Here is a 24,081-nt window from a genome sequence, read left to right on the forward strand (position 1 = left end):
AGGGGCTGAGGGACGGCCTTAAGGGGCGGAGCTGCATCAAGAGCCAGTTCTCCGGACCTCAACCCCAGGCCTCTCCCAGGGAATAGCACCCCCCTTACAAACAGGGAGCTCCCCAGAAACACAGGGAGGATCTGCACCTGCCCATCCTGAGAGCAGCAGTGTTTCTCAGGGCCGCCAGGGAAGGCAGCATAAGCACCCACCGCATCTCATCTCTGGAGGTGGGACCGTGATCTTGAAGCACAAGGACAAGGCACAATGTCTGGCCCCCTGCCCCAGCCCTTCTGGTGGCCCATGACACACGGTGGCAGAGCCAGGGGCCAGGGTCAGCCGAGGCCCCCGGTCTTCACAAAACCCACAGCAGACTTAAAGGAATGAACTTTATTAATCTACCTGTTAGAGTCCAGGCTAAATTATTGCAACCTATTTACAGAATGCTGCCGGCGGGCCACGTGGGCTGGCCCGGGACTTCCACAGACTCACACCACGTGCAGCCTCCACACAGCCGGGGCCACCAGAACATTTATAGAACATACAGAACCACCCTCAGGGACAGAACACAAGGCAGGAGGGCACAGACCAACGGAGACATGACAGACAGAGGGGCCTGCCTCAGAACTTCTTCAGGCTGTAGGTCAGGCTGCTGGGGACCCGGGGGCCCGGCAGGGGCGGCGAGTTCCAGACGGCGGAGCTGGTGCGCTTGTGGTAGCGAGGCTTGCTCTTCTTGAAGATGTCCTCCAAGTCCAGCTGGCGAATGGTGCCAAAGAGCTCCAGCAGGTTCGGGGGGTGGTAGTACTGGTGGAGGATGGCCTGGCTGAGCTGGGCACCTGCAGGGGCCACAGGGCTGGGTCACTGCCTTGGGGATCCCCGTGCCCCTGTTCCCCCCCCCCCCTGAGCCCCGTCAGCCTCTCCATGCCAGCAGGTCCCACCTGCTGCCAGGCCAGCTCCTCGGAGCCCTGCTCCTCCCGCCCCCACCAAACACCATCACCCTCTCCTGCCATCGTCCAGCGGCCGCGTCTGCACGCTGGTCCTCAGGCGCTCACAGAGGCCGGGCTCTCATTACCCCACACCCTCCTGGAGCCCATCCTTCATTCTCCCCATTTTATAATGGTGAGCTGGGCTCAAAGGCACCCGGCTAGTAACTGGCAGAGCCAAGCTCAGAACTTAAGCCTATGATGCCGTCCGCCCTCGACTCCTGTGCGCAGCTATTTATCTCGGCAGCCAGCCGCTCGGGCCCCGAGGTGGGGGTGCAGACAGAGGGGGCCGTCAGGGAGGACCAGGGGGAAGGTGTGCCAGCTTGCTCTGCACCAGGCCTTCAGTGTGCTAACTTCTTCCTCAATAACCCTTCTCAGCTGGTGCTATTATCATGCCCATTTCACAGATGAGAAAAAGGAGTTTAAGCTGATGGCCAACTAGTCAGGTGGCTTTGCTAGTCCCCTGGCTCCCTGGCCACAAGGACCCCTGCTGACAGCTCCCAAGTGAGCGATGCTGGCCATTAGGGAGCCGGGCTACTGTGGGGCTGAAGTGAGGCGGCAGTCCCAAGAGCAAGCTGCCTGCTGCAGCTGCCGGCCCAGCCCTGCACTCTGCCGAGCACCACTGTATGCACGAGCACCACTGTATGCACGAGCACCACTGTATGCACGCCCGCTCCACTGCCGCAGGCTGCACACCCGGCCCAGGCCGCAGTCACACTCACCCACATCCTGTTTAAGCACTGGGGCCCGTGAACCGCAAGGTCAAACCCTGCTCCAGTGCCCACCCGCCCTCCCGCCCCCCGCGGGCTTCCCTGCCTCCCCAGCGGGATCTCCCACCGGAGCTCAGGGCGCTGCTAAGCCCCTTCACCTCTCGGGGCTCTATCCACCCCACGCTGCTTACTTAGGCCCAAGTCTCATCGCCCACAAGGAGGGGCAGGCCTGCGAGGAGGGCCTAGAGCCGGAACACCCAGCACCAGGTGCCCAGGGCCAGCCCCACGTGCATGTCCTTGGTGAGAACACGGGCGTCAGCATCTGCTCCAGGGGTGAGCCCAGGGGACAGGGCCCCTCTTCCCTGAGCGCGCCCCAGGCGGGTGCAGGCACCACAGCCTCCCAACACCGCACCGGCCCAGCCCCTCCCTCCAGGGCCCGAAGGCAGGGCGAGGACCAGGACCCAGAGCTCGGGGCCTGCTCACCTCTGGCCCAGGAGGGGATGGGCTTGCGGGGATGCGACTCATCATCGGTGGAGTCGTCGCTGTTCAGGTCCATCCCGTAGTTGTCCGGATTGATCTTGGGGGGAGCCCTGTGCCCCTGCGGCGTCATTTGATAGGAGGTACAAGCTGGAGACTGGAAAAGCAAACGAGGGCGTCAGCGCCCCTCCCCCTCCCCTCCTGTCACAGGAGAAGTCAAAAGGCTCCGGGCCGAGTAAAGTCACACCATACACAACCGGCCTCCGCCTGTTTCATGTGGAAGTTGCGGACGTCCCTCCAGGTCCGCATGTCTCTGTGCACAGAGCCTGGGGACCCCTGGGAACCCCGTGGCCTGACACTTCCTGTGCTGCACTGAAACCCTCCCTCATAACATGCTGCTTGTAGTGTCCAACTGGAAGTCACCGAAGTGCCTGTCAGCAGGCGCTGGTACCAGCAGCTGGTACACAGTCAAAAAGGAGAGACTTACAAGTGCCGACATCGGTGTACAACATATTCTAAAAAATGGAGGAAAAAATATCAAGCTGCCAAGTGGCATGCACTGGAGTAAATACAGGCAGCCCTCGGGTTCGTCCTTTCATGGTTACGTCGCCACCTCCCACTTATTTATAAAAAAAAAAAAAAAAGTTCTGTCATTTCGACATATGTACACATGTGCTTTATGCTTATTATTTTATTTTCCACAAGTAAAGGTCAGGAATTGTTATCTTTCTTTTAAATTGTTTCACTGTTTCCCTTCATTCCTGCTGTGTCTGTGCTCCATGTGAGTGACGTAGGTGCTTATGAAGGTGGGATCCCACTTATGGTGAAAATCAAGTTACGTCGCCGTAGGAACGGATCTCCGACGTCACCCGAGGACCGACTGTACTTGTGTCCCCCCCAAATCTGTTAAACCCCCCTCCCTCCACACGATGGGATCAGGAGGGGGGCCTCCGGGGGGTGCTCAGGTGATGCGGGTGGAGCCCTCGTGAATGGATCAGTGCCCTTCAAACAGAGGCTCCAGAGCTGTCTCCTCCCCTAACCCCCCCCACCACCACCACCTCCGAGGGCACAGCGGGAAGAGCTGTCTGTGAACCAGGAAGCGCTCCGCAGACACGGACTCTGCGGGCGCCTTGGCCTTGGCGGTCCTGTCTCAATGCTCGCTTCAGCCACCGGTCTCCGCAGCCGGGGACTAGGACAGGAGGTACAGTCGTGTCCGCTCAGACTGTCCATAATGTTTAGACGTGTCAAAACACAGCGCTTTCATCTCAGGCTCCTTTACTTTCTACTCTTTCATAGGGTGTCCCAAAATTCACGCAAGATTTGAATTTTGCGTGAGCATTAACAACAACAACAAAAAAATAAAAGCCTAATTTTACTTGGTTTATTGAATCAGATTCTAATATCTGTTGCCCTTTGATTTCAATCCCTTCAATCTGATAAGCATTACCAAGAACCAATTATGGCCCAGGAGCAGGGACAATGAAGACCAAGGAAGACCACGGCTTTGCGTATGTGCCAGCAAAGCCGTGGAGGCCATTTACCTGATGTGCTATTCCATAAATAACCCTACACTGTATACTTTATGAAGCCATAAAAAATTTACAATTTTTAATTAGAAACCTGTGTTTTCTATCAAAGTTACTTCTTGCGTGAATTTTGGGACAACCTATATAAAGTTTAAGTTTCTCTTCTTAAAAAAACAAATTCTATTTTAAGATTAAGAAAGAACACGCGTATCCAGAAGAGTGAACTACTGGCCCCCTGTGGCCGCCCTTTCTTAGGGTCCTTAGATCCGACCAGGCCCCCAGCTCCGGGAAGAGAAGAATCAGAACCCGGGCTCCTCGCTGCCCGGGGCCCAGGCTCACCTGCACGTCCACGGTCGTGTTCAGGCCTTTGCTGGCCGCGGCAGCCTCCCTGGCTTTCTTCTCCTGCTCCTCCTGCAGACGCTGCTGCTCTTCCTGGGACCAGCAGCCGGCCAGGGGTTAGGGGCCGAATGTATGTGCTCTGCCCGACCCCCAGCCCACTCCACACGGCCAAGCAAGGCAGTTCCCGCCCCGGAGCCCCCATGTCAGGGCTCCCCGCCCAAAGCTCAGCGCAGACCAGAGCGAGCCCCACCCGCTGGCTGCCTGTACCTTTTTCTTCTTCTCCTCCAGCTCCCTCTGCAGCCTCTCCCTCTGCAGCCGCAGGGCCTTCTCCCTCTCCTGCTGCTCCCTGAGGACCAAGCACGGGCCTGTCAGGGCAGGAAGCTGAGCCCTGGCTCGGTTCCCATCCCTGCCAGGGAAGCTGGGCCCATGGCACTGGCCGAGAAGGCGGAATGGCAGACGGGCACAGCAGCCAAGAGCCCACTGCCGCGCCTGTGCTCCAGGGACTGGAAAGCGCACGTACAGGGGGCAGGGAGCACGCGGCTTCGGAGTCACCAAACCTGGCCCTGCTTCCAGCTGATTAGGTCTGAGCCGCAGTCTTGCCTGCTGCACAGCGGGGATCCTGGCACCTTCCCTCCAGTCGCCCCGAGAATCAGGTGAGAAACCTGAGCTACCTCGGACGGTCCGGCCCACAGGGGGGCCTTGGGCTCCAAGCCTGGCGTGAAGCGGGGCTGGGCCGTTATTGGGCTTTGGCGCCACCTCCACTCACAGCTGTGGCTTGAGCGAGACCTTTAACCCTCTGCGCCTGCCCCGCTCTGAGACGGGGAGCTGCTGGTTCCTACGCCACAGGGCCTTCACGCGAGGCTTCGACAAGAAACACGTGTGGAGCGTGGAGCGCAGCACCCACCTCCGCTGCCAACCATTACGACCCTCACCTGTCACTCCATGAAGACCCTGGCATTGGGTGGCACACATGCCATCCTAAAGCCACATCAACTGTCACCCCACCGTTTGTCCCGCCCAGACCCCTGTCTCCGACTCTGCCACAGGACCAGGACACCTTGGTGTCAATCAAGAGGCACCGGGAGCCCTGGCCGGGTCACTCCAGTGGGTAGAGGGTCATCTCACTACACCAAGGTTGCGGGTTCGATCCTGGGTCAGGGCACACACAAGAATCAACCAATGGCCCTAGCCAGTGTGGCTCAGTGGAGAGCACCGGCCTGCGGACTGAAGGGTTCGGTTCTGGTCGAGGGCACATGCCTGGGTTGCAGGCTTGATCCCTAGTAGGGAGCATGCTGGAGGCAGCCGATCGATGATTCTCATCATGTTTCTATCTCTCTCCCTCTCCCTTCCTCTCTGAAATCAAAAACTAAAAAAATAAAAAGAATCAGCCAATGAAGGCATAAATAAGTGGAACAAATCAACGTTTCTTTCCATATAAAATCAGTAACTTAGAAACTTAAGCACAGGGAGCAGGCCCCTGCGGCTCAGGCCCCGGCTTCCACTCCCCACTCCGCTCGCAGGACTGGCTGTGGGCCCTGCCCGCGCAGAGACCTCTGCCTCTGAGAGCTCCAGACCCAGGCTCTGCTGCCATGGATACCGAGGAGGGCAGTCGGAAATGATGGGGGCGGGCGGGGGGGGCTGAGTTCTCATCACCACAGAGGAGGCACGGTTAGTGGGGTCTGCAGGACACCTCAAAGGACTCCTGCTCAAATGCACACACACCCCGACCCCACCCTGTCAGCTGAGGACAAAATGAACCAAGGGGGCAGCACACCGGCTGGAGGCAGGACAGGAGAGTCCCAAGCGAGCCCGCCCGTCACACCTTCCCCTCCCAGAGCCACCACCACATTCGGGCTGCAGACCTCTGGGTGCGGAGCCAAGCGAAGCGTGGCCCTCTTTTGCCAAGCCCAAGGGAAGGGGGAGCTGCCCCAGGGGGCCGCTCGGTCTCTCGTCCACACACACACACACACACCTGGCAGGACGCCGCCTGGGCCCCCAGGGGCTGCCCCCGCCAGCCTGGCCCTCCGGCTCCCTCACCTCTCGGCCTGGAGCCGCTCCTGCTCCCTCCGCCGCTCCTGCTCCCGCTGCTCCGCCAGCCTCTTGGCCTCGGCCGCCTTCCGCAGCCGCTCCTGCTCCTGCTCCTCCTCCTCCTCCTTCTTCTTCTTTTGCAGCAGCTCTTGGTGTCGCCGCTCTTCCTCCTCCTGAGAACGCAGAACAAGGTCAGGGGCTCAGGCCAGGCCTGGGCTGGAGGCATCAGAGACGGTCAGGGGCTGAGCCAGGGTGGCCCCATGCCAGGCATCACGGAATCACCGCCACCAGCCGGAAAGGCATGTTGCAGCAACGGCTTCTGCGGCAGGTTCGGTAGTTAAGGCACAGCCTGGAGCCGGACGCACTCGCTGAGACACTGGGCTACCTTGTAAGCCCTCTGGCCTTGGTTTCCTCATCGATCAAATGGGGACAAAAACACGAACACCTGCACCTCACATTCCTAGAACAGCGCCCGGCACGGAGCACACACTCGGCAAACTTAGCCGTGAGTGTCACAACCCGACGGACTCGTGTTCCCCAGGGTCGTAAGATCGACAGCTCCAAGGAAGAAGTAGGTCCCCACTCGTACAGGTGAACATCCCACCCTCACAGCAGCCCTACCGAGCAGATCCCACCGCCACCGGAAGGACCCAGAGCACCGAGAGGCCACGCGGCTAACGAGGGGCAGAGCTGAGACCGGAAGTCTGGCTCAGAGTCCGCGTCTGAACCTCAAAGTGCCGTCTCCAACGTGTTTGTTACTCCTCCTCAGAGCTGGACGCCACAAGCGCCACCAGAATTAAGCCAACCAAGTGGGGTGTGCCCAGCAGCCCTCAGGGGCTCAGGCAGCGCCCATCTGCCCCCCACCCCCGGATGCTCACGCCCGCCCCTGCATCGCACCTGCTGCAGCCTCCTGAGCCTCCGCGCCTCCTCCTCCTGCTTCCTGCGCGCCTCCATCTCCTCCATCTTCTTGGCCGCTGCCTTTTTCTTGGCCTTCTCCTCCGCCAATCGCTCCTCCTTGGCCTGCAGAGCCCACCCACACGAGCCCGTGAGAGCAGCCCTCCTCACTCAACCCTAGAGCGGGTCTCAGAACTGCGACAGGCACCCGAGGCCCCTGCAAACCCGCTGTCCCTCACAGCCCAGGGGAGGGGCGCCTGGCGCCAGCCCTGCCCAGAGCACCAGCCACCCACTCGCCAAGGGCTGCTGCTTACACCTCCGCCCTCGGGGGGCGCAGAACCAACTCCAGGCAGAGGAGAGGCGCCCAGGGCGTCAAGCCCCTGACTTATGAGGGTCCAGTTCTAACCCTCGGGCCCCAGCAGGGAACAGCCCACCGAAACCTGGCCGCCCACCAGCCCAGGGCCCGCACCTTCTCGGTCTTCTCATCCAGCTGAGCCAACTTCTGCTCAATCTGCTTCTTCTTCTCCTCCTTCATCTGCTCCGCCCGCTCCCGGGCCTGCAACACCTTGCGCAGGCGCTCCTCCCGCTTCCTGTGAGCACAGGGCCGTCAGGGGGAGCCTGGCAGCCTGGGCCGCCCAGGGCCGGGACCTGGGCCACTTACAGCTTCACCTCCTCCAGCCGCTGCCGCTTGGCCTCCTCCACCTTCTGCCTGCGGAGCTGCTCTGCCTCCTCCTTCCGCCGCAGCTGCTCCAGGCGCTGCCGCTCCTTCTCCTGGGTGGGAGGGGGTGTGAGGAGGGCGGCCCAGGGCTGGGCCAGGGGCATGGCTGGCCCAGGATAACCCCTCAGGACCCACAGCCTCCAGATGGGCAGCAGCATCAGACTGCTTCTGAGGGCAGAGTCACCCCCAAACACCCTCCATTGCCACTCAGACTGAGGCCTTCCTTCGCCTTTCTGCTCAGGACACCTAAGGCCCCCGACTTAGCCCTGCCAAACTGTGGGCAGCACAAAAAATAGGTTCAAAATTGGATGTACGCTCTGAGGATACCTATGTTCAAGTGCATTGGGAAGGAGAAGGAAGAACGAGACGGGGAATCTGACTATGCTTTGCAACCTGTTTACGCTGTGTGTGCGCTGTAACAAGTGATCACAGCATTCTCAAGACAGCGGGAAAGGGGTCAGCTCGGCCAGCAGGAGATCCGAGGAAGAGCAAGATGGACATTTGAGAACTAATAGTACAATCCCTGCAGTAAAGACAGTGGGTGGGTCCAAGGGCAGATGGAGAGGACAGACGTCAGTAAAACATGCAGATAAATTAATAACATACATCCACTCTGAACAGAGAAAACATATGGAAGAAAAATTAATAAGCCTGAGGCAACCTTGAGATGGCACCAAAGGTCTATCGCTTGTGCCATCGTCATTCACAACGGGAAGAGTGCAATGCAGGGGAAAGTGTGGAAAAATAACGGCTTGGAAACGCTCCAAATTGGGTAAAAGACATAAATTTACAGATTCATGGAGGTCATCGAAACCCAAGTAGGATAAATCCAAGGAAAGCCATGTCTCTCCACATCATAATCACACAGCTGAAAACTTAACCCAAAGGGAAAAATTCTCAAAAACAGCCACAAACAAAGACACATTACTTAAGGGTGGGGGTCAGGTGGAGCAACAATCCGAATGACTGAAAACTTCTCATCAGAAACGATGGCTGCCAGAAGGAAGTGGCACCACATGGGTGAAGTGCTGAGAGCAAAGAACTGGTCACTAAGAACTATCTGCATTCGGTGACAATATCCTTCAGAAATGAAGAAACTAGACAGCCCTCGCCAGTTTGGCTCAGTGGATAGAGCGTCAGCCTGTGGACCAAAGGGTCCCGGGTTCAATTCCAGTCAAGGGCACATACTTAGGTTGCAGGCTCTTCCACAGCCCAGGCCCTGGATGGGGCACTTGCAGGGAGAGGGCAACCAATCGACGTGTTTCTCTCACAGTGATATTTCTGTCTTTCCCTCTCTTACACTCTCTCTAAAAAATCAATGGAAAAATGTCATCGGGTGAGGATTAAAAAAAGCACACACACACAAAAACCCTGAGAATTTGTTGCCAGCAGACTCCCTTTCAAAGAATTACTAAAGAAAGTCCTCCCGACAGAAAGGAATACCAGAAGGAAGCGTGAGACATAAGAACTAAAGAACAGTAAGGATGGTAAGTCTCTGGTTAGATACGATGGACCGTTTTCCCTCAAGTTCTTGACAATGTGACAGTGGGAGCAGGACTGGTGACAGCCTGGCAGGGCAGTTGATGTATGAGGCTGTGGCGTGTAAGAGGAGAATGCACACAGCGGGGAGAGTGAGATTTCTAATTGCAACTGAACTGAGATCAAAGTGACTGGGAAAGCCCTGGCCAGTGTGCTCAGTGGATAGAGCATCGGCCTGCGGACTGAAGGGTCCTGGGATCGATTCTGGTCAAGGGTAAATGCCTGGGTTGTGGGCTCGATCCCCTGTGGGGGGGCATGTAAGACACAGCCAATCAATGATTCTCTCTCATCATTGATATTTCTATCTCTCTCTCCCTTTCCCTTCCTCTCTGAAATAAAAATATACTTAAAAATAAAAAAATAAAGTGACTGTGAAAGTACGTAACGCCTAGAGCAACCAGTGAAAAACTGTAAAATGAAATAGTCAACATCACAACAGACAAATTAAAATGGAATACTAAAAATGCTCATGTGGACCTTTACAAAACATAGGTTTCAGCGTATAATTTTCAACAGAAACTTCACTGTACATTTTTAACATAAAAATATTTCTTTTCTTGAAGACGGAGAAAGAGAAAAAATGAGCCATGGAGGCGGAGTGGGTGCGGGAAGGCCCTGGAGGAGGCTGCGGGTTTGGGGGCCCCCCGGGGGGGATTAGGTGGCCTTTGGCTGGCTCTCTCTCCAATGGGCCAGACCCACAGACCAGCAGGAGGCTGGTCCTCGCGCCATCGCACCGCCTGCTCTCTGTGGGGAAAGCACCTGGGAAGCGAAAGCGGGTGCCGCCGCCTCTTCCTGCCCTGAGAGCCTGTGTACAGGCTCCCGCCTGCAGCAAAACAGGTTTTTGCCCCAAAAACTGAGCTGCCATCCCCAGCACAGGCCAGAGGACTCGGAGTCGCACTGTGAGTTTCACAGACAGCTGTTCGTATCGTAGAAGGTGCTTCCGCGCTGCCCCACCCAACGGAGGGCTGGACTGTCCCTGTCCTGCCTCCAGAGCTTCCACAAGCAGTCACCCTGCACGCCAAGCCGTGCTGGCTGCTGGACACGACTTTCTGGTCACCCGATCTCTGTGCGGGGCCAAGGACACTGACGCCCGGAGATTAGGAACCAGCCCAAGGCCCTGGGACCTAGCGAGGACCCTGTCTCCTGAGGACTGCCCTCCCCCCACCAGATGCCCTGGGCAGGGGCCTGGCTCCCCAAAGCAGGAAAAGGTCATTTCCCAGACTGCTCGGCCATCCCGTGAGCCTGCAGGGCCCCGCGCAGTCTGGATGGGGCACAGGTCCCTGTGGGGTCAACAGTCCGAGTCTGGTCCCCAGCTCTGGGCCTCGATGCCCGGCAGGGGCCTGGCAGAGAAGCAGGCACGAAGGGCTCCCAGCCCGCTTGCTGGCATATTGGAAGGTAAGCCCTCGCCATGGCCACCCAGAGAGCAGCCTCCTCGCAGGAGAGGCCAGTTCAGGGCCCACCTGTCCACCTGCTGGGAAGCCCTTCATCTGCCAAGCCCACGGCCAGCTGCGAGGCCCTTGGGTCCTCGGTGGGAACTTGGCAATGAAGCAGCTGCCGCTGTGCAAGGTGGAGCCCAGGGAGCCAGGATTCGGCCAGCAGATCCCAGCTCTGTGCTCCCAGCTCCCGGCTGGGCCCAGCCCTGAGGTGTCTGAGAAGAGACCAGCTTCTGTGGCCTCCTCTCCAGAGACCACTGCTGACGGCCCCCCTCAGTCACCTGCCTGGCCTTCCAGCACCCATTGCTCCGCCCTGCCCTCCAGTGGTAGCTCAGGTGTGTGGCCCAATAAACCTCAGCTCAGACCCCGAGAGGAAGCCCAGGGCTGGGCGGGAGGGAGGGAGGTAGCTGGGGGGAACTTCACGCTGTGGCCTGTGGCAGCTGCAGGTCACACACCCTGTGCTTCCTCTGCCTCAGGGAGGCCCTGACACACCTCCTCCTGGCAGCAGGCAGAGGCAGAGGCAGGGAGGAGGCAGAGGCAGAGGCGGGGAGTAGGCCTGACCGGAACGGCCGCGCCCAGCAGGGCCCCAGCGCCCGGGTTCACCGCCCACCGCCCTTACAGCTCCCGCTTCGCGTGTTAGTGCCTCTGTGCGCGGTCAGTGTGCAAGGCTGGTTACAGCAGCAAGTGCTGGGCGGAGCGAGGTTAAGCACAGGAAGAGGTTTTACTTACAACGAAGCTGCACTGTGGAGGAGAGGAGACAGGGAAAAGCCGAGTTAATGCCGGCCAGGGGACATCCTGGAAGCTGGCCAGGCTCCTGGCTATGCCAGGGCGTCTGCTCGGGCCACACCCTCTCATCTCACCCAGCCCGCATCCCACCAGCGTGTCCCTCACCTTAACCCTCCAGGCTCTGGGATGTGGAATGGGGGCGGGGGCCTGCTAGGCCAATTCCGCTACTTCCCAGCCCAGGGGTCATACTGAGATGGCAAAGCCTCTCGGCCACAGCACAGAACCCAAGAGTTCAGGACAATCCCAGATGTCGAGGCAGCCCATGGCCAAAGAGGCCTGAGCCAGCCGTGAGCCAGTGCCAGGTCACACCTGCCTGGGCGCAGATGCACTGCTCCCAGCAGCCTCGGGGCCAGCCAGGAGCCTCGGGGCCAGGCAGCGCCGCTGGCAGAGCTCAGCTCGGGGCACGGGCTCCCTCACCTTCGGGTCCATGCGCAGAGGAGTGTTGCGCTTAATGAAGGATTTCATGACGCTGCAGCGGGAGGTGGACGTCGGGGTCATGAGCATCTGGTTCCTCTGCACGGTGTGCAGGAAGGTCCGGGGAGGCCGCACCGCCTGCGGACGGGTCAGCGTCAGGACTCAGGGCAGGCCCAGGCCCTGAGGGCGGGCCGACGCCCACTCACCTTGCTGGCCGGACAGGGCGGGGAAGGGGTCTTGCTCCGGGGGGGCTGCAGCTCCTCCTCGTCCAGCTGCTGCTCCTCGTCCAGCTCACTCACAGCCTGCTTGTAGCTGCGCTTCCTCCTAAAGGCACGGAGGCAGCAGCATCACGGGGCTGACCCGGGCACCCCCCAGAGCCCTCGCCACACCCCATGAAAGTTCACCCCATGAAGAAAACGGGACCAGCCCATTGGATTCTAGGCGGCAGAGGTGGGGTCTCCCTGACCGCCCCTCCACTGCCCAGGCAGAGAAAGGGAAGTGACCAGTCCAAAGTCACATGGCCAGGAGGACACAGAAGGATGGGGTCTAGGATCTGGACACTCCCTCCCAGGCCAGACTCCCCCAAAATCAAGCTGCCTCCTTCATCGGGTCAGAGCACCAGCCCCTGACCACAGGCCCATCCTCCCCAACAGGACTCGAGGTTCATGCGCTCTGGGCCCCTCGGAACAGTGGCCCACACCCCTTCCCCGATACAAACCTGACACTCTGAGGTGGCTCCATGGGGCCGTCTGTTTGGTGGGTCTTGGCCTCTGTGAAGACAGCAATTTCAGTGAGGGAGCAGGGACAGCATGGCGGGTCGGGAAGGGGCCCACTGGCACAGCCGTGGCGGACCCCAGGGTGGCCCGGGGCAGAAGCAACAGCCTTAGCGCCGACGGGCCTGGGCAGATCTGTGGACACCCAGAGCCAGCACAGCATCCCCGGCCCATGGACCGCTCACCCCCAGCCGGGCCTGTGAGGACTGCAGGACAAACCCGGGCTGAGCTGGGGGGCCCTGCAGCAGCGGAAGCCTGTGGAGGGTGCAGGCTCTCCCAGGCCACTGACAGCTTCCCAACCCCCTCCTCCTGGCCCTCAGCTGGAGCCCACGTGACAGGAGGGCAGGGCTCCCATGAGCGTCCACACGGGAGGGGATGGGTACATGTTGTTTCACGGCCAGGACAAAGCGCAGAGCTCTCCCGCTCCCTGCTCTCCCCCTCCTTGCAGCCCCTGGGAGCTGTGGGGCCAGCATGGCCATCGTCCCTGACCCGGCCGGGGTCACTGGGGAAGCCGAGTTCAAGACCCCGCAACTACAGCACTCTCTCTCCCCACCAGGGAGACGGGAGCTGGACCCCAGGCACCTATGGCAGAGCCTAGGGCACTCCTGTTCCCTGTAGACAGGGACCCACAAAGGTGGGAAGTGAGCCAGTGCCAAGGACAAAACAAGACCCAGCACAGAACAAGACCACTGCCCCTGGAGTGGCGTTCCAGGCCTCGCCCCAATCAGGTCCTGCCCCCCGTTTCCTGCACCAACCAGCCATGGCCACTCACACGACACTTGGCAGCAGCTCCAGCCAAAAGGCGGAGGATGGGTCTCATTTACCTTCAGCATCAGCCCAGAAAATGGGGCTTCCCTCTCCCCGAGAGCAAGGCAGGCCAAGGCCCAGGCCCGCCTGGCGCTGGTATGTGCACGGGGCAGGTCAGGAAGACTCACCTCGCTGCCCCATGGAGGGCGTGTCCTGGCCACCGGCCGCAGGCTGCGAGCCGGGCGTGCTAGTGACAATCTTGGGGACCTGAGGGAAGAACCAAGACTTTAGGGGTGTATGCACGAGGCTTGCAACCAGGACAGCGGCAATGTATCCCGGGCAAACTCCCTGAACCTGCCCCCTTTTCTCTGACTTCTTAGTGAGCCAGCGCAGCCCAGCCTGTCCCTCTCCTGTTGTCCCAGCCCTTCCTTGTTTCACTGTCCCCAGCTTTAATCAACGTCCCCTAAAATTCAAAGTAAACCCTAGTCGGTTTGGCTTGGTGGACTGAGCGTCGGCATGCGAACTGAAGGGATCGGTTTTGATCCAGTCAAAGGCTGGTACCTCGGTTGCAGGCTAGATCCCCGCCCCTGGTCGGATGCGTGCGGGAGGCAACCAATCATGGTATGTCTCTCAGAGCCACGTTTCTCTCTGTGTGTCTCTCCCACTCTCTCTAAAAATCAATGGAAAAATATCCTTGGGTGAAGATTAACAAAAAAATAAATACATTTTAAATAAGTAAATAAAAATTTTAAATAAGACTCTAGCCCTGTCCAGTGTGGCTCAGCAGATAGACCATTGCCCTGCGCACCGAAGGGTCATGGGTTTGATTCACGGTCGAGGGCACATCCTGGGTTGCAGGTTCAATCCCCAGCCCCATTCAGGATGCATGTGGGAGGCAACCAATCGATGTGTCTCTCTCATATGGGTATTTCTCTCTCTTCCTGCCCTTCCCTTCCACCCTTAAAAAAGAAAACCAATGGGAAAAATATAGTCACACGAAGATGAAAAAAAAACAATAGGATTTAGGGACTCACAGCACAGAGCACACGCCCAAGGCCCTCGAGCCCTCCCCTCCCTGGCCTGCCCGCCTCACCTCTGGCTCAGCCTCCACCACAGGCTCAGCCTCCTTGCTGGGGTCCTCCTCGGGGCTGAAAGCAGAGCAGGAGACACTGTGAGACCCACCAGCCCAAATCGCCCGCAGGCGCTCCACCTCCAACCCCCGGGGAGACCCTGGTCTGGCCGCAAACCCACAGCCCCCGGCAGGACGGGAGGAGCAGGGCTCTGGAGCACCTGCTGCCTGAGGGATGTCAGCTCTGGATGTGCCTGCCCCACCCCCATCGGGGCCTTGACTCAGGATGGGAGCTGCCTCCCCGCTCCCCCTCCACCCCTTGGGCCTGGGCAGCCACGTCTCTTTTGAGGCCTGCTCTCCGCTCACCACGGGGCCAGCAAAGCCAGCAGCTCTGCCGTCACCCTGTCCCATCCCAGGCACTGGCCCCTGCTGCAAAGCAAGGTGTGGGCCTAGTGTTAGCGCCGGCAGGATGCAGCCCCCAGGACGGGAGCGCCAGCCCAGAGCAGCGCTGGGTGCGATCCCGGAGCAGGGAGCAGCCCAGCCCCTTCTCCCGCCCCGACTGGCAGGTGGCTCCTCCTGGCTGCACTGGCTCGTCCACAGGCCTTGGGATCTAACAACCTATGGAGCCCACATCCCCAGGATGAGGCTGGAGGGGCTAAGGCCAGGCCAGGGCTGACAAGTGATACTGACCGGCAATGTAAGAAGACCTGACCCCGTGCCCCTCACTTCCTGGTCAGACTGGGGCAGGGCCAGGGCTGCAGCAGCGGGCAGTGCCCAGGAGGGAAGGGGCGGACATCGGAAATGCTTCCAATCCTAAGCGCACCAGGACAACCTGGCCCCGGTGTGTCCTTCCAGACCTGGGAAGGCCCCCAAAACCTGGAACTGAACTCACCTGACTTTTTGGGGCACCTCAACATTTAGGAGTCTCTCCAGGTAACTGTGACCTGAGGGGAAAACAAAGGAACAAAAGCTGACCTCAGAAACCAGCCAAGTGCCACCTGGCTGATGGCTCAGTGGTTAGAGCACCAGCCCTCGGACCTTCTCCCTCTTGACCCTCTTCTTGCCACAAATGCAAAACAAATGACAGGGCGCTGGGGGCCTGGATTCAGATCCAAAAGCGGAACAGGTTCTAGACCAGTGGTTCTCAACCTGGGCTGCACATTAGAATCACCTGGGAATCTTTTTAAAATCCTGATTTCTCGGCCTCATCCTCCGGAAATTCTGTTTCTTTGTTGGTAATGTTGTGGCCTCACCCCATAACAAAGAAACAGAATTTCTGGAGGATGAGGCCCGGAAATCAGGATTTTAAAAAGATTCCCAGGTGATTCTAATGTGCAGCCCAGGTTGAGAACCACTGTTCTAGAGTCTCTCCTGCCCACTCCCTGGAGCTCCAGGCTCCACCGCCCCTGGGGCCTCCTGCCAGGATCAGATTCAGGCCCGAGGAAACCTCTAGGCAGGTCCCACCTTGGCCCCTCTGAAGACCCAAACACAGACGGGGGTCAGACCACACACCTGCACGCGCCCCAGGTTTAATATCCGAGCCCCGTAGCCCAGAGCAAGCCCTTCTCTGGTGCCCGCACCGGCCTGCCTCAGCCCCACCCTGGCTCTCCAGGAGGCCTCCTCCCCAAGTGGCTGCTGGCCAGTTGATAGACTCGGTGGCCTCGTTAAACCTCAGTTTCCTCCTCTGTGAAATGGGAAAATACTAGCAGGCTAGCAGAGCTACTGGGGGGACCAAATGAGATAACCTTGAGTTTTATAAATCTTAAAGTGCCAGGTAGGTGTCGACTATAATTTTAATCCATATCAATTTAAAACCTGGCCGTCCTCTCCATCAATCCAACTCCCCCTCCTCCTCTGCTGGACCCGTAGCAGCCTCCTCCTCGTCTCCCTGCCTCATTCCCTCCCTCCCTCCCTCCCTCTGGGACATTTTTAGTAAAGTGCCAGGAACCTCCCAACAGCCGTCCAGGGCCACAGCCTCCGCATTAGTGGGGCCGAGCCCCAGCGGCCCCGTCACTTGCCATTTCATGCCTCAGGGTCCGCCTTCGAGCTGGTCCCTCTGCCAGGGATACCTTTCCCCACACTTGCTCCGCCTGGCGGGCCCACCTCCTCCACGCAGCCAGCCTGCCTCAGAGCTGCCTGTCCTCCTGCGAGGCTCCCACGGGGACCATGGCCCTCTGAGCTGGGAGCCAATGAGGATAGAAACAGGGCAAACACTGTTCTAGGCGCCCTGCGGGGTTAACGAGGGACCCCGACCCTTTCAGCAGATGCTGTTACCCCCCAGCTGACAGGTGCGGAGGCTCCTGGAACCTGCCAGGGTCGTGGGGGAGGTGAAGGGACAAACTGGCCCTCACACCCAGCTCGCTGTCCGCCGAGGACGAGTCGGCTACGTGACTATTCACACCCTTCACCTCAGTATCTTCAGGCTCAACCGCTTCCCTCATAGGAACAGCCCACAAACGTGGTGAAGCTGAGCCCCGGCAGGAGAGCGGGACCCGCTGGCCCTGGGTACAGTCTCAGAATGCATTAACTACAGGGCCGGCGGGCCACCTCCCTGGCCTCAGTTTCCTCATTTGTCAAACCAGAGGCTTGGCCGAGATCTGCATTGTCCAACACAGTAAACACCCGCGAAGTGCGGCTCTGTACACCTAAATTAAAATGTAACACAGTAAAATCCAGTTCCACAATCACACCCCTGGTTTGTGGCTGGCAGGTGTGGGACATGACATCCCCACAGAGTTCTCTGGACAGACAGCTCCTCACTGGATGATTTTATGAGTCCCCCAGAACGAAGCTGGGGGCCCAGGACCCCACTGCACCCCACCCACTGCTGAGCCCTGACTCACAGATGATGCGGGCAGAGGCGGCCGGCTCTTTGGTGGCATTCTGGGCAAGTCTGTTTGACCTTCGGACGGTGCTCCTGGTATTGTCCACCAGGGAGTACTTTTGGGCCAGGGAGTTCTGGGGACCCGGGGAGGACGGGGCGATCAGGCTGCGCCGCACTGACCGCCGGCCCACGAGGGCCCCCTTGGGGGTGGACAAGTTATCCGGCAGGATGGGCGCCAGCACCCGCTCCTGCCACGGGGAGGCTGGAGAGCCGGGTGCGTCCTGCGGGCCCGGGGAGGTCCGTGCAATCCTGAGCTTGGAGGCCGACCGGCCCGCGTTGACCCCTCGGCCTTTGGGGTCCTGGGGTGTAGCCATCAAAGAGCTCACGGCGACCGACTCCAGTCTCCCGGCCTCTGACTTCTTGGGTGTAGATTCCTCATCTGATGGAGTCGGGGAAGGAGCCCGGGTGGAAATGCGCTGGCTGACGTGCTGCTCCGCTCTGTGGCGCTCGCTGACGCCGATCTCCACCCTGGGCACGACCTTGGGCTTCCTGGTCAGCGGGGTGGGAGATTCGGGGATGGGCGATGCAGAAGCCATGATGGCCGCCGCCGCGGCCGCCGCCGCCGCCCGGGTCACCCGCCGCATGACGGTGCCATTCTCCCCGGCCACCAGCTGCTCCACCTTGTCCTCGCTGATCGCAGACTTCCTGCGGGACAACCTGCCGAAGCCAGCAGAGCAGAGGCTGAGAGACCCAGCAGGGCAGGGGGCACCCAAGTTCGAGCGGGGGCACCAGTCTCCCCGCGGCCGCCAGCTCAGGGCGAATATAGGTGAAGGGCTGGGAGGCAGAAGACAGGTTCTGACCCAGGCTCTGCCCGTTGCCAGGAGACGCTGGGCCGCCCTCTCTGAGCCTCCGTCTCCCAGCCTGGGACGGGGGACAGGCCGAGGCTCCCCGCACTCTGGGAAGATTAGTCAGAGACCTCTCGCTGACTGTGCTCACACCGCCCAGCACCCTGCCACAGGCTTTGCTCACGTTATCACTGAATCCACGGCGCTGAGAGGCAGGGCCATTCTCACTTTAGATTTGAGGAAACCGAGGCTCAGAGAGGTGGGAATTAACAAAGGGACATAGAGCTTCCTACGGCGCAGAGCTGGGGTATGTGCCCGGGACCTCCTGCCCCAAGGCCCAGCCTCCTTTGCCGGTCGCCTGCAGCCCACGGCATTTCCATGGGCATCACCATGAGCAGAGCACGGAGCTGAGCAACAGGCCCCGTGGCCACAGCTGGTGGCTCTCGCCCAGAAACTTGGATTCTGTCTTTCCCCACCTCTGGAAACGCTTCCCATCCTCCGAGGCCCGGATCAGACACCCCGACCCCAACACACGCAGACACACACGCCCTGGTCTCCGCGGTCTTGGGTCATGCTGTTTTCCTGTGATAACTCGCCCCTCAACATGGCCACATGGCGCACATCACCACTCCTGCAGGCCCCTGCTCCCAGGCCGCACGTGGGAATCAAACCCGCCTATGGGCACCAAGCCTCCAGACTCGGACTGCCCAGCTGTCCACCCCCACCCAGAGAGTGGCAGCCCCCGGCCCCTCCTACCTTTTCCGGATGGGGTCTCTGTTTTCATCCTGAACATATGAAATCCGTTTCTTTTTCCGTCGGTTCTTCTGAGAAGGCGTTTTGGGCATCAGCTCGGGCTCTTTGCTGAATTCTCTGTTTGGTAAGAGGAGTGACATTTGTAGCTGCCTGGGACCACTGGCCCCTTGCCCTCCCCAGCCCAGCCCCTACCCACTTCCTAGCAGTGACAGGTCAAGTTGGGGTCACCAGCACCAAGTGAGATCTCCAAGGCCATGTGCCAAGTCCCCTGCCGAGCACTTGGGGCCTCCCCCCACGGACGCAGCAGGGGAGCAAGGTGGCCAAGGGAGCATGTGCAGCGCCATCCTCTGAGGCCCAGCCCACACCTCTCCTCCCTCTTCCCACAGCACTCGCTCGGGCCGCAGAACCCTGGGCCCGCGGGAGAGACCCCTGGCAGCCTGTCTGTCTTGCCTGTCCAGTCAGGCAACGGGCGGCGATGCCCCCCCGAGTGTAGCAGCCAGGAGCCCCGGCGCCTCCTGCCCTGCCCGCCCGCCCGGCCCTCACCTGGTGAACATGCGCTTGGCCTCCTCCTCGATCTCCTCGAGCCACACCAAGTGCTTATTGTCCACGTTGCACACAAACTCCATGAGCTTCTGGTCACACAGCTCCAGCAGGTGGACGGGCCCGGGGGCGGTCGTCCCCATGGTGGCTCTGTCTGGTGAAAAACAAAGACAAAAGGCACAGGGCTCAGGGCTGGAGACTGGAACCTTCTCCAGGGAGAGCCTGCCAGGCCAAGCCCCCAGCCCCCAACCCTGAGCCCCCAGTCACCACAAGACACCAAGTGCCTGAACCAGAGCTGAATTCCAAACGCCAACCGAGTTGCCTCCTTTTTGCAAAAAAGAAGGACCCGTCCTCCTCACGCTCTTCAAGCGCCTTCCCTCTGCCCACGCACCGCACACCACGTCCCCAAGAGTCCACACTTCCAACCCAATTCCGGTATCAAGTCCCCTTACAAGTGGCCTTTTCTGGGCTCACAGTGTAAGTCACGGCCAGTGGCCTTCCTGGATCAGGGAGAAACTGCAGCCACAGGACCCGTTCACCTGCCCAAACCCGGCCCCGCTCCTCCTCTCCTGTGGGTTCTCCCCTTCCTCCCTGTGGCTGAGCAAGGGCTTAGACAGCCACCCTGAGCCACTCACGAGCTGACCCCGGCCTCACACCAAAGAACATGGAACCCAACTGCCTCTTCAAGGGGGCGGCTGGGAGGGGCTCTGCTCCGAGGGGGTCGGGAAGGAGGGGCAGAGGCTGCTTTCCTCCCGCTCCCCACCCTCCCCCCAAGAGGCCCCACCACCTCTCTCCTTGAGCTGAGATGCCCCCGAGGTGGGTACGGAAGCAGGAGGGGAGCAGAGAAGCAATGCTTCTTTTTAAGAAACCTCGTGTAGAATTACGGGGCAGGGGAGAATGCAAAGCCAGTTTTCTCTCGTTTTCTTAAACACGAGCAGCTCAGGAGGGGAACCCAGATGGTGGTGGAGGGAAACGCCCGCACTCGCCACCTCCCACAAACATATCAAAATTACACCTAAAATACAGGTGTAATTTCATCATCCAGAACCACCTGAAGGCTGGCTAAATGGAAGTCCTACAACTAGAGAAGAAGAAAGCAGGTTGAGACTGGTAGGAGGGACAGAGACGGGGAACCAGCTGGTCCAGCACCCACATGGGCTGCGGAGGCCGCCCTGAGGATCAAGGGGTCCCAGCCCCACATCAGACCCCCCACCCAGGGTCCCAGAGCTGGGAAAATAAGTCCCCATAACTTTGGGCCATAAGAATCAGCGGGGTTTGGGGCTGAGACACACAGAAGCTGCCAGAGACCCAGGTGTCCCTCTTAAAGGGCCGAGCACGAACTTACTCGGGCTCACTTCCTTTGAGTTCCAGGGCCAGGAGGTGTTGGGGGACCCATACACATATGGGGAGGATCTGGATTGTCTGGCATCGGGGGCGGAACTTGGGACAGCTCTCTACCAGATGGAGGTGCTCACAGGGGTCATTGTTCCTGTGCTGGGACCACCCTCATTGCAGGGCTGACTGGCAGCCATATCTGAGTCCCCATCAACCTGGAGCACACTGTTTGCTCCACCCCCGTTATTCCCTGAGACCCCACCCCATCCAATTTGCAGCCCCACCCAAGCTGTTTGCAGTAGCTTTTTCATGTGAAAGGCCTGTCCTGCCTCAGTTTCAGACTTTGCTAAAATCTTTCAAACAAGCTGCAGCAGGTGTCAGCATGCCCCAAACCTATCACTAAAGGGCCCAGGATCTGGCACCGGCACCTGCCTGCCTTGCTTCACAGCTGGGCCTCACCTGGGCACTTCCAAACCTGGTACAAATAGGAGGATGCTACAGGCCTCCCTGGAGGCCCTAGAGCCGGTGCACCCAGTGGACAGCTTCAAACCACAGCAGATTACAACTCTGCACATCCACAAGCATCACACTTGAGGGGCAGCCTCAGTGAGCACCAAAGCCCCACGGAAGCAAGTCCTGCTCCATAGGGGTGTTTCTGCACAGCAGCTCTCCCACTGTAGTCACAGCTGGTCCTCACAGCCAACTGGCCTAGAGGTCAACTCCTCCCAGTGAGGCCAACAGCAGTCAAGGCTCGACTACAAAACTGTGCACACAGCCCACACAGGGACTCAGCTAGAGAACTCAGCTCAGGTGACGAGGGAGGCTGAGCCACTGGGCCCTACAGGAAACCTATTACACAAGGACACTCTACCAACTCCAGGAGACGTCGCAGCTCTGCCTAATACATAGAAACAAACACAGGGAAGCAGCCAAAATGCGGAGACAAAGAAACATGTCACAAGTGAAAGAAAGGGAAGCGAGCAAACCACTGGGTACAGATTTCAAAACCACGGTTATAATAGTACTACTCAAGGATCTTCGTGAGGACCTTCACCGGAGTTAGTGAGACTTCCCAGGTCTTCCGCAGGGAAGCTTGTGTTTGGCAGAGCTCAGCTTTTAAAGGGGCCACAAGTTAGGACAAAGGTGAGCCTGAGAAAGGAGGGGGTCAGTGCACCAAGAAGGAGGCTCCTGGGAAGAGCAGCATAAATGTCTTCGGCCGTGTCAACCCTGTGCACAAACCCAGAGCACCCCACCTGCCACGGAGAGAGAAGAGAGCTCATCCTCCCCTCCCCCAATACCGCCCTCACACCACACAGCAGACCGGAGGCTCCACTGCCCTCCTTTGCAATGCCTGTTCTTTTTTGAGGGTGCAAGAAGTTAGGGAGCTGCTCCCATTTACCGAGCCTTAGTCAAGGCATCATCTCAATTAATTCTCTCCCAGGTGCAGATGAGGAAACTGAGGCAAAGAGAAATTAACTCAGCTACCCTGGGGCCTGGATTTAAACTGTGCTCTTAAACCACCAGCTACGCGGATTCAACCTCTGACAGGCAGGCATCACGTTTGGGCCTGGGGCACCCCCACCCACCCACCCCACCGCCCCCCTCCAAGGCCGGGGTGTCTGGATGGAACTGAACTTCTGACAGCGAACCTGCCTGGGGAGGGGCAAGGGGCGGCCCTGGCATCCGGAAAGGGCTAGTTTAAAATGTTGCTCAGCGGGAAAGGGAGGTGTTGCGCGAAGGCTAACTGTACAGAAACGGAGTCTGGCACAATCCCATCCCACGACCCGGGCGCTGTGCGCTACCCCCGCGTCCAGGTCAACAGGCGGCCTCCCAGACCCGGAGCTGGGTGCTGGGCACCCGGAGGGGACGGGCTTATGTTCTCAGAACCTGTGACCTAGGTGGGAGGTGGGGGTCATCTCCGGCCCCAGGGCTAAGGAAGGTCACCTCGCCACGTGAAAGAGGTGACCCGTCCATTCCCAGGCCGAAAGGGGGCAGCCCCCCTCCCCCACCGCTCCCCCTCCGGAGTTGGCGGGACGAGTAACAAATTGCTAACCGCCACCCGGTCGGGCACATTCTTGCACCCCATTCGGCTCGGCTGGGGCTCTCGCCCCACCGCCACCCCGGGCGACTGTCCTGTTATTCTCATTATAGGTCTCAGATGAGCGGCCTTGGCTTCCAGTGGGCCGCCTGCACTGGCCCCCACCTGCGCCTGGTCCTGGACTGACCCTTACAAGGGACGTAAATACCCCGCTCCCCCTGCTCTGCCCCGCTGGTGCCATTTTGGTCTCAGCCCTTCTGCTAGCGGATGTAACAATAAATGTATAATCCTTTACCCTTCTTGGCCTCCTGCGTTCCTCCTTCAGCGACCCTAACACACACCTCCTAACACACACACTCCCCCACCCCGACCCCCGGCCCCCCTCCCCCATAGCCGCCCGCGCACACTCACTCGGTTAAACCGCGTCTCCTAAGTGCTACTCAGATCCAAGTCCAGCGACCTCCCTAGACGAGGCCCCCGACCGCCAGACCCTCAGCTCCCGAACGCTGAGGCTCACGGCTCCGGGGAAGCAATGGGCCGCGCTGGGCGGGCGAAATCTAGAATTTTCAAAACTGAAGGCTCCACCAATCCCCGGCAAATTTATCGGGGCGGCTGCAAAACTCTACGCCAATCGAGTAAAAGAAAGCGCCAATCAGGTCACCTATTGGTTACTTGGGTTGTCAGTCTGCGGGACTAGGAGGCGGGGAAAGGAAGCGTTGAACTTTAACTTGCTTAGCTTCCGGGAGCCGAGGCCGAAGAGGAAGTCGCCCGGCGGTTGGGGATGCGCGCGCAGGACTCCGCACGCCGGAACTACAAGCCCCAGCATGCACTGCGAAGGGCGCGGGGCGTGGGAGGCGGGTCTGGAGCGACCTCACTGGTACGGCTCGCCCAGCGTCCTGCGCTTTGGCCTTTCTTCTTCCAGCTTTGCCTTCCATGCAGGAAGCGTGATTGACAACTGGAAGAAGGGGTTGGACAGGGAACGCTCTACAGAATCTTTATAGATTTGCTGGGGCTGCTGTAACAAAAGCACCACAAACAGAGTGGCTTAAGGGACCCAAACATATTGTCCTCACACTCTGGGGACCAGAATTCCGAGATCAAGGACTTGGGCGGAGTTGGTCCCTTCCGAGAGCTGCGAGGGAGACCGGTCCGGGCCTCTCTCCCGACTCCCGGCTCCCGGGGTCGCTGAAGGAGGAACGCAGGAGGCCAAGAAGGGTAAAGGATTATACATTTATTGTTACATCCGCTAGCAGAAGGGCTGAGACCAAAATGGCACCAGCGGGGCAGAGCAGGGTTTGCTGGCGGTGCTGGCAAACCCGGTC

The 24,081-nt window shown here is 59.5% G+C and overlaps 1 protein-coding gene across 2 annotated transcripts; it reads right to left on the bottom strand.

Moving 5' to 3' along the window:
• Window positions 1-363: 363 nt before the first annotated feature.
• Window positions 364-23,310, bottom strand: INCENP (inner centromere protein). 2 transcript variants are annotated; one of them, XM_070427271.1, is made up of 19 exons: window positions 23,171-23,310; window positions 19,390-19,540; window positions 18,850-18,963; window positions 17,268-17,965; window positions 15,317-15,368; window positions 14,449-14,503; window positions 13,544-13,622; window positions 12,554-12,605; window positions 12,042-12,159; window positions 11,839-11,973; window positions 11,365-11,376; window positions 7,607-7,716; window positions 7,415-7,535; window positions 6,949-7,071; window positions 6,061-6,224; window positions 4,291-4,369; window positions 4,024-4,116; window positions 2,165-2,315; window positions 364-824 (listed from the first exon to the last, which is right to left on the bottom strand). In XM_070427271.1, exons 2-19 carry the CDS (start codon window positions 19,527-19,529, stop codon window positions 610-612), a joined length of 2,511 nt encoding a protein of 836 aa, XP_070283372.1. In that variant the 5' UTR covers window positions 19,530-19,540; window positions 23,171-23,310; the 3' UTR covers window positions 364-609. The 2 variants fall into 2 exon arrangements, with proteins under 2 accessions (XP_070283372.1, XP_070283373.1); XM_070427272.1 differs by lacking the exon at window positions 11,365-11,376.
• Between the last annotated feature and the right edge of the window lie 771 nt (window positions 23,311-24,081).

This window comes from Myotis yumanensis, unplaced genomic scaffold, assembly GCF_028538775.1.
Source record: "Myotis yumanensis isolate MYYU_CA2020_CCGP unplaced genomic scaffold, mMyoYum1.0.hap1 SCAF_10, whole genome shotgun sequence".
NCBI classification, from domain to species: domain Eukaryota; kingdom Metazoa; phylum Chordata; class Mammalia; order Chiroptera; family Vespertilionidae; genus Myotis; species Myotis yumanensis.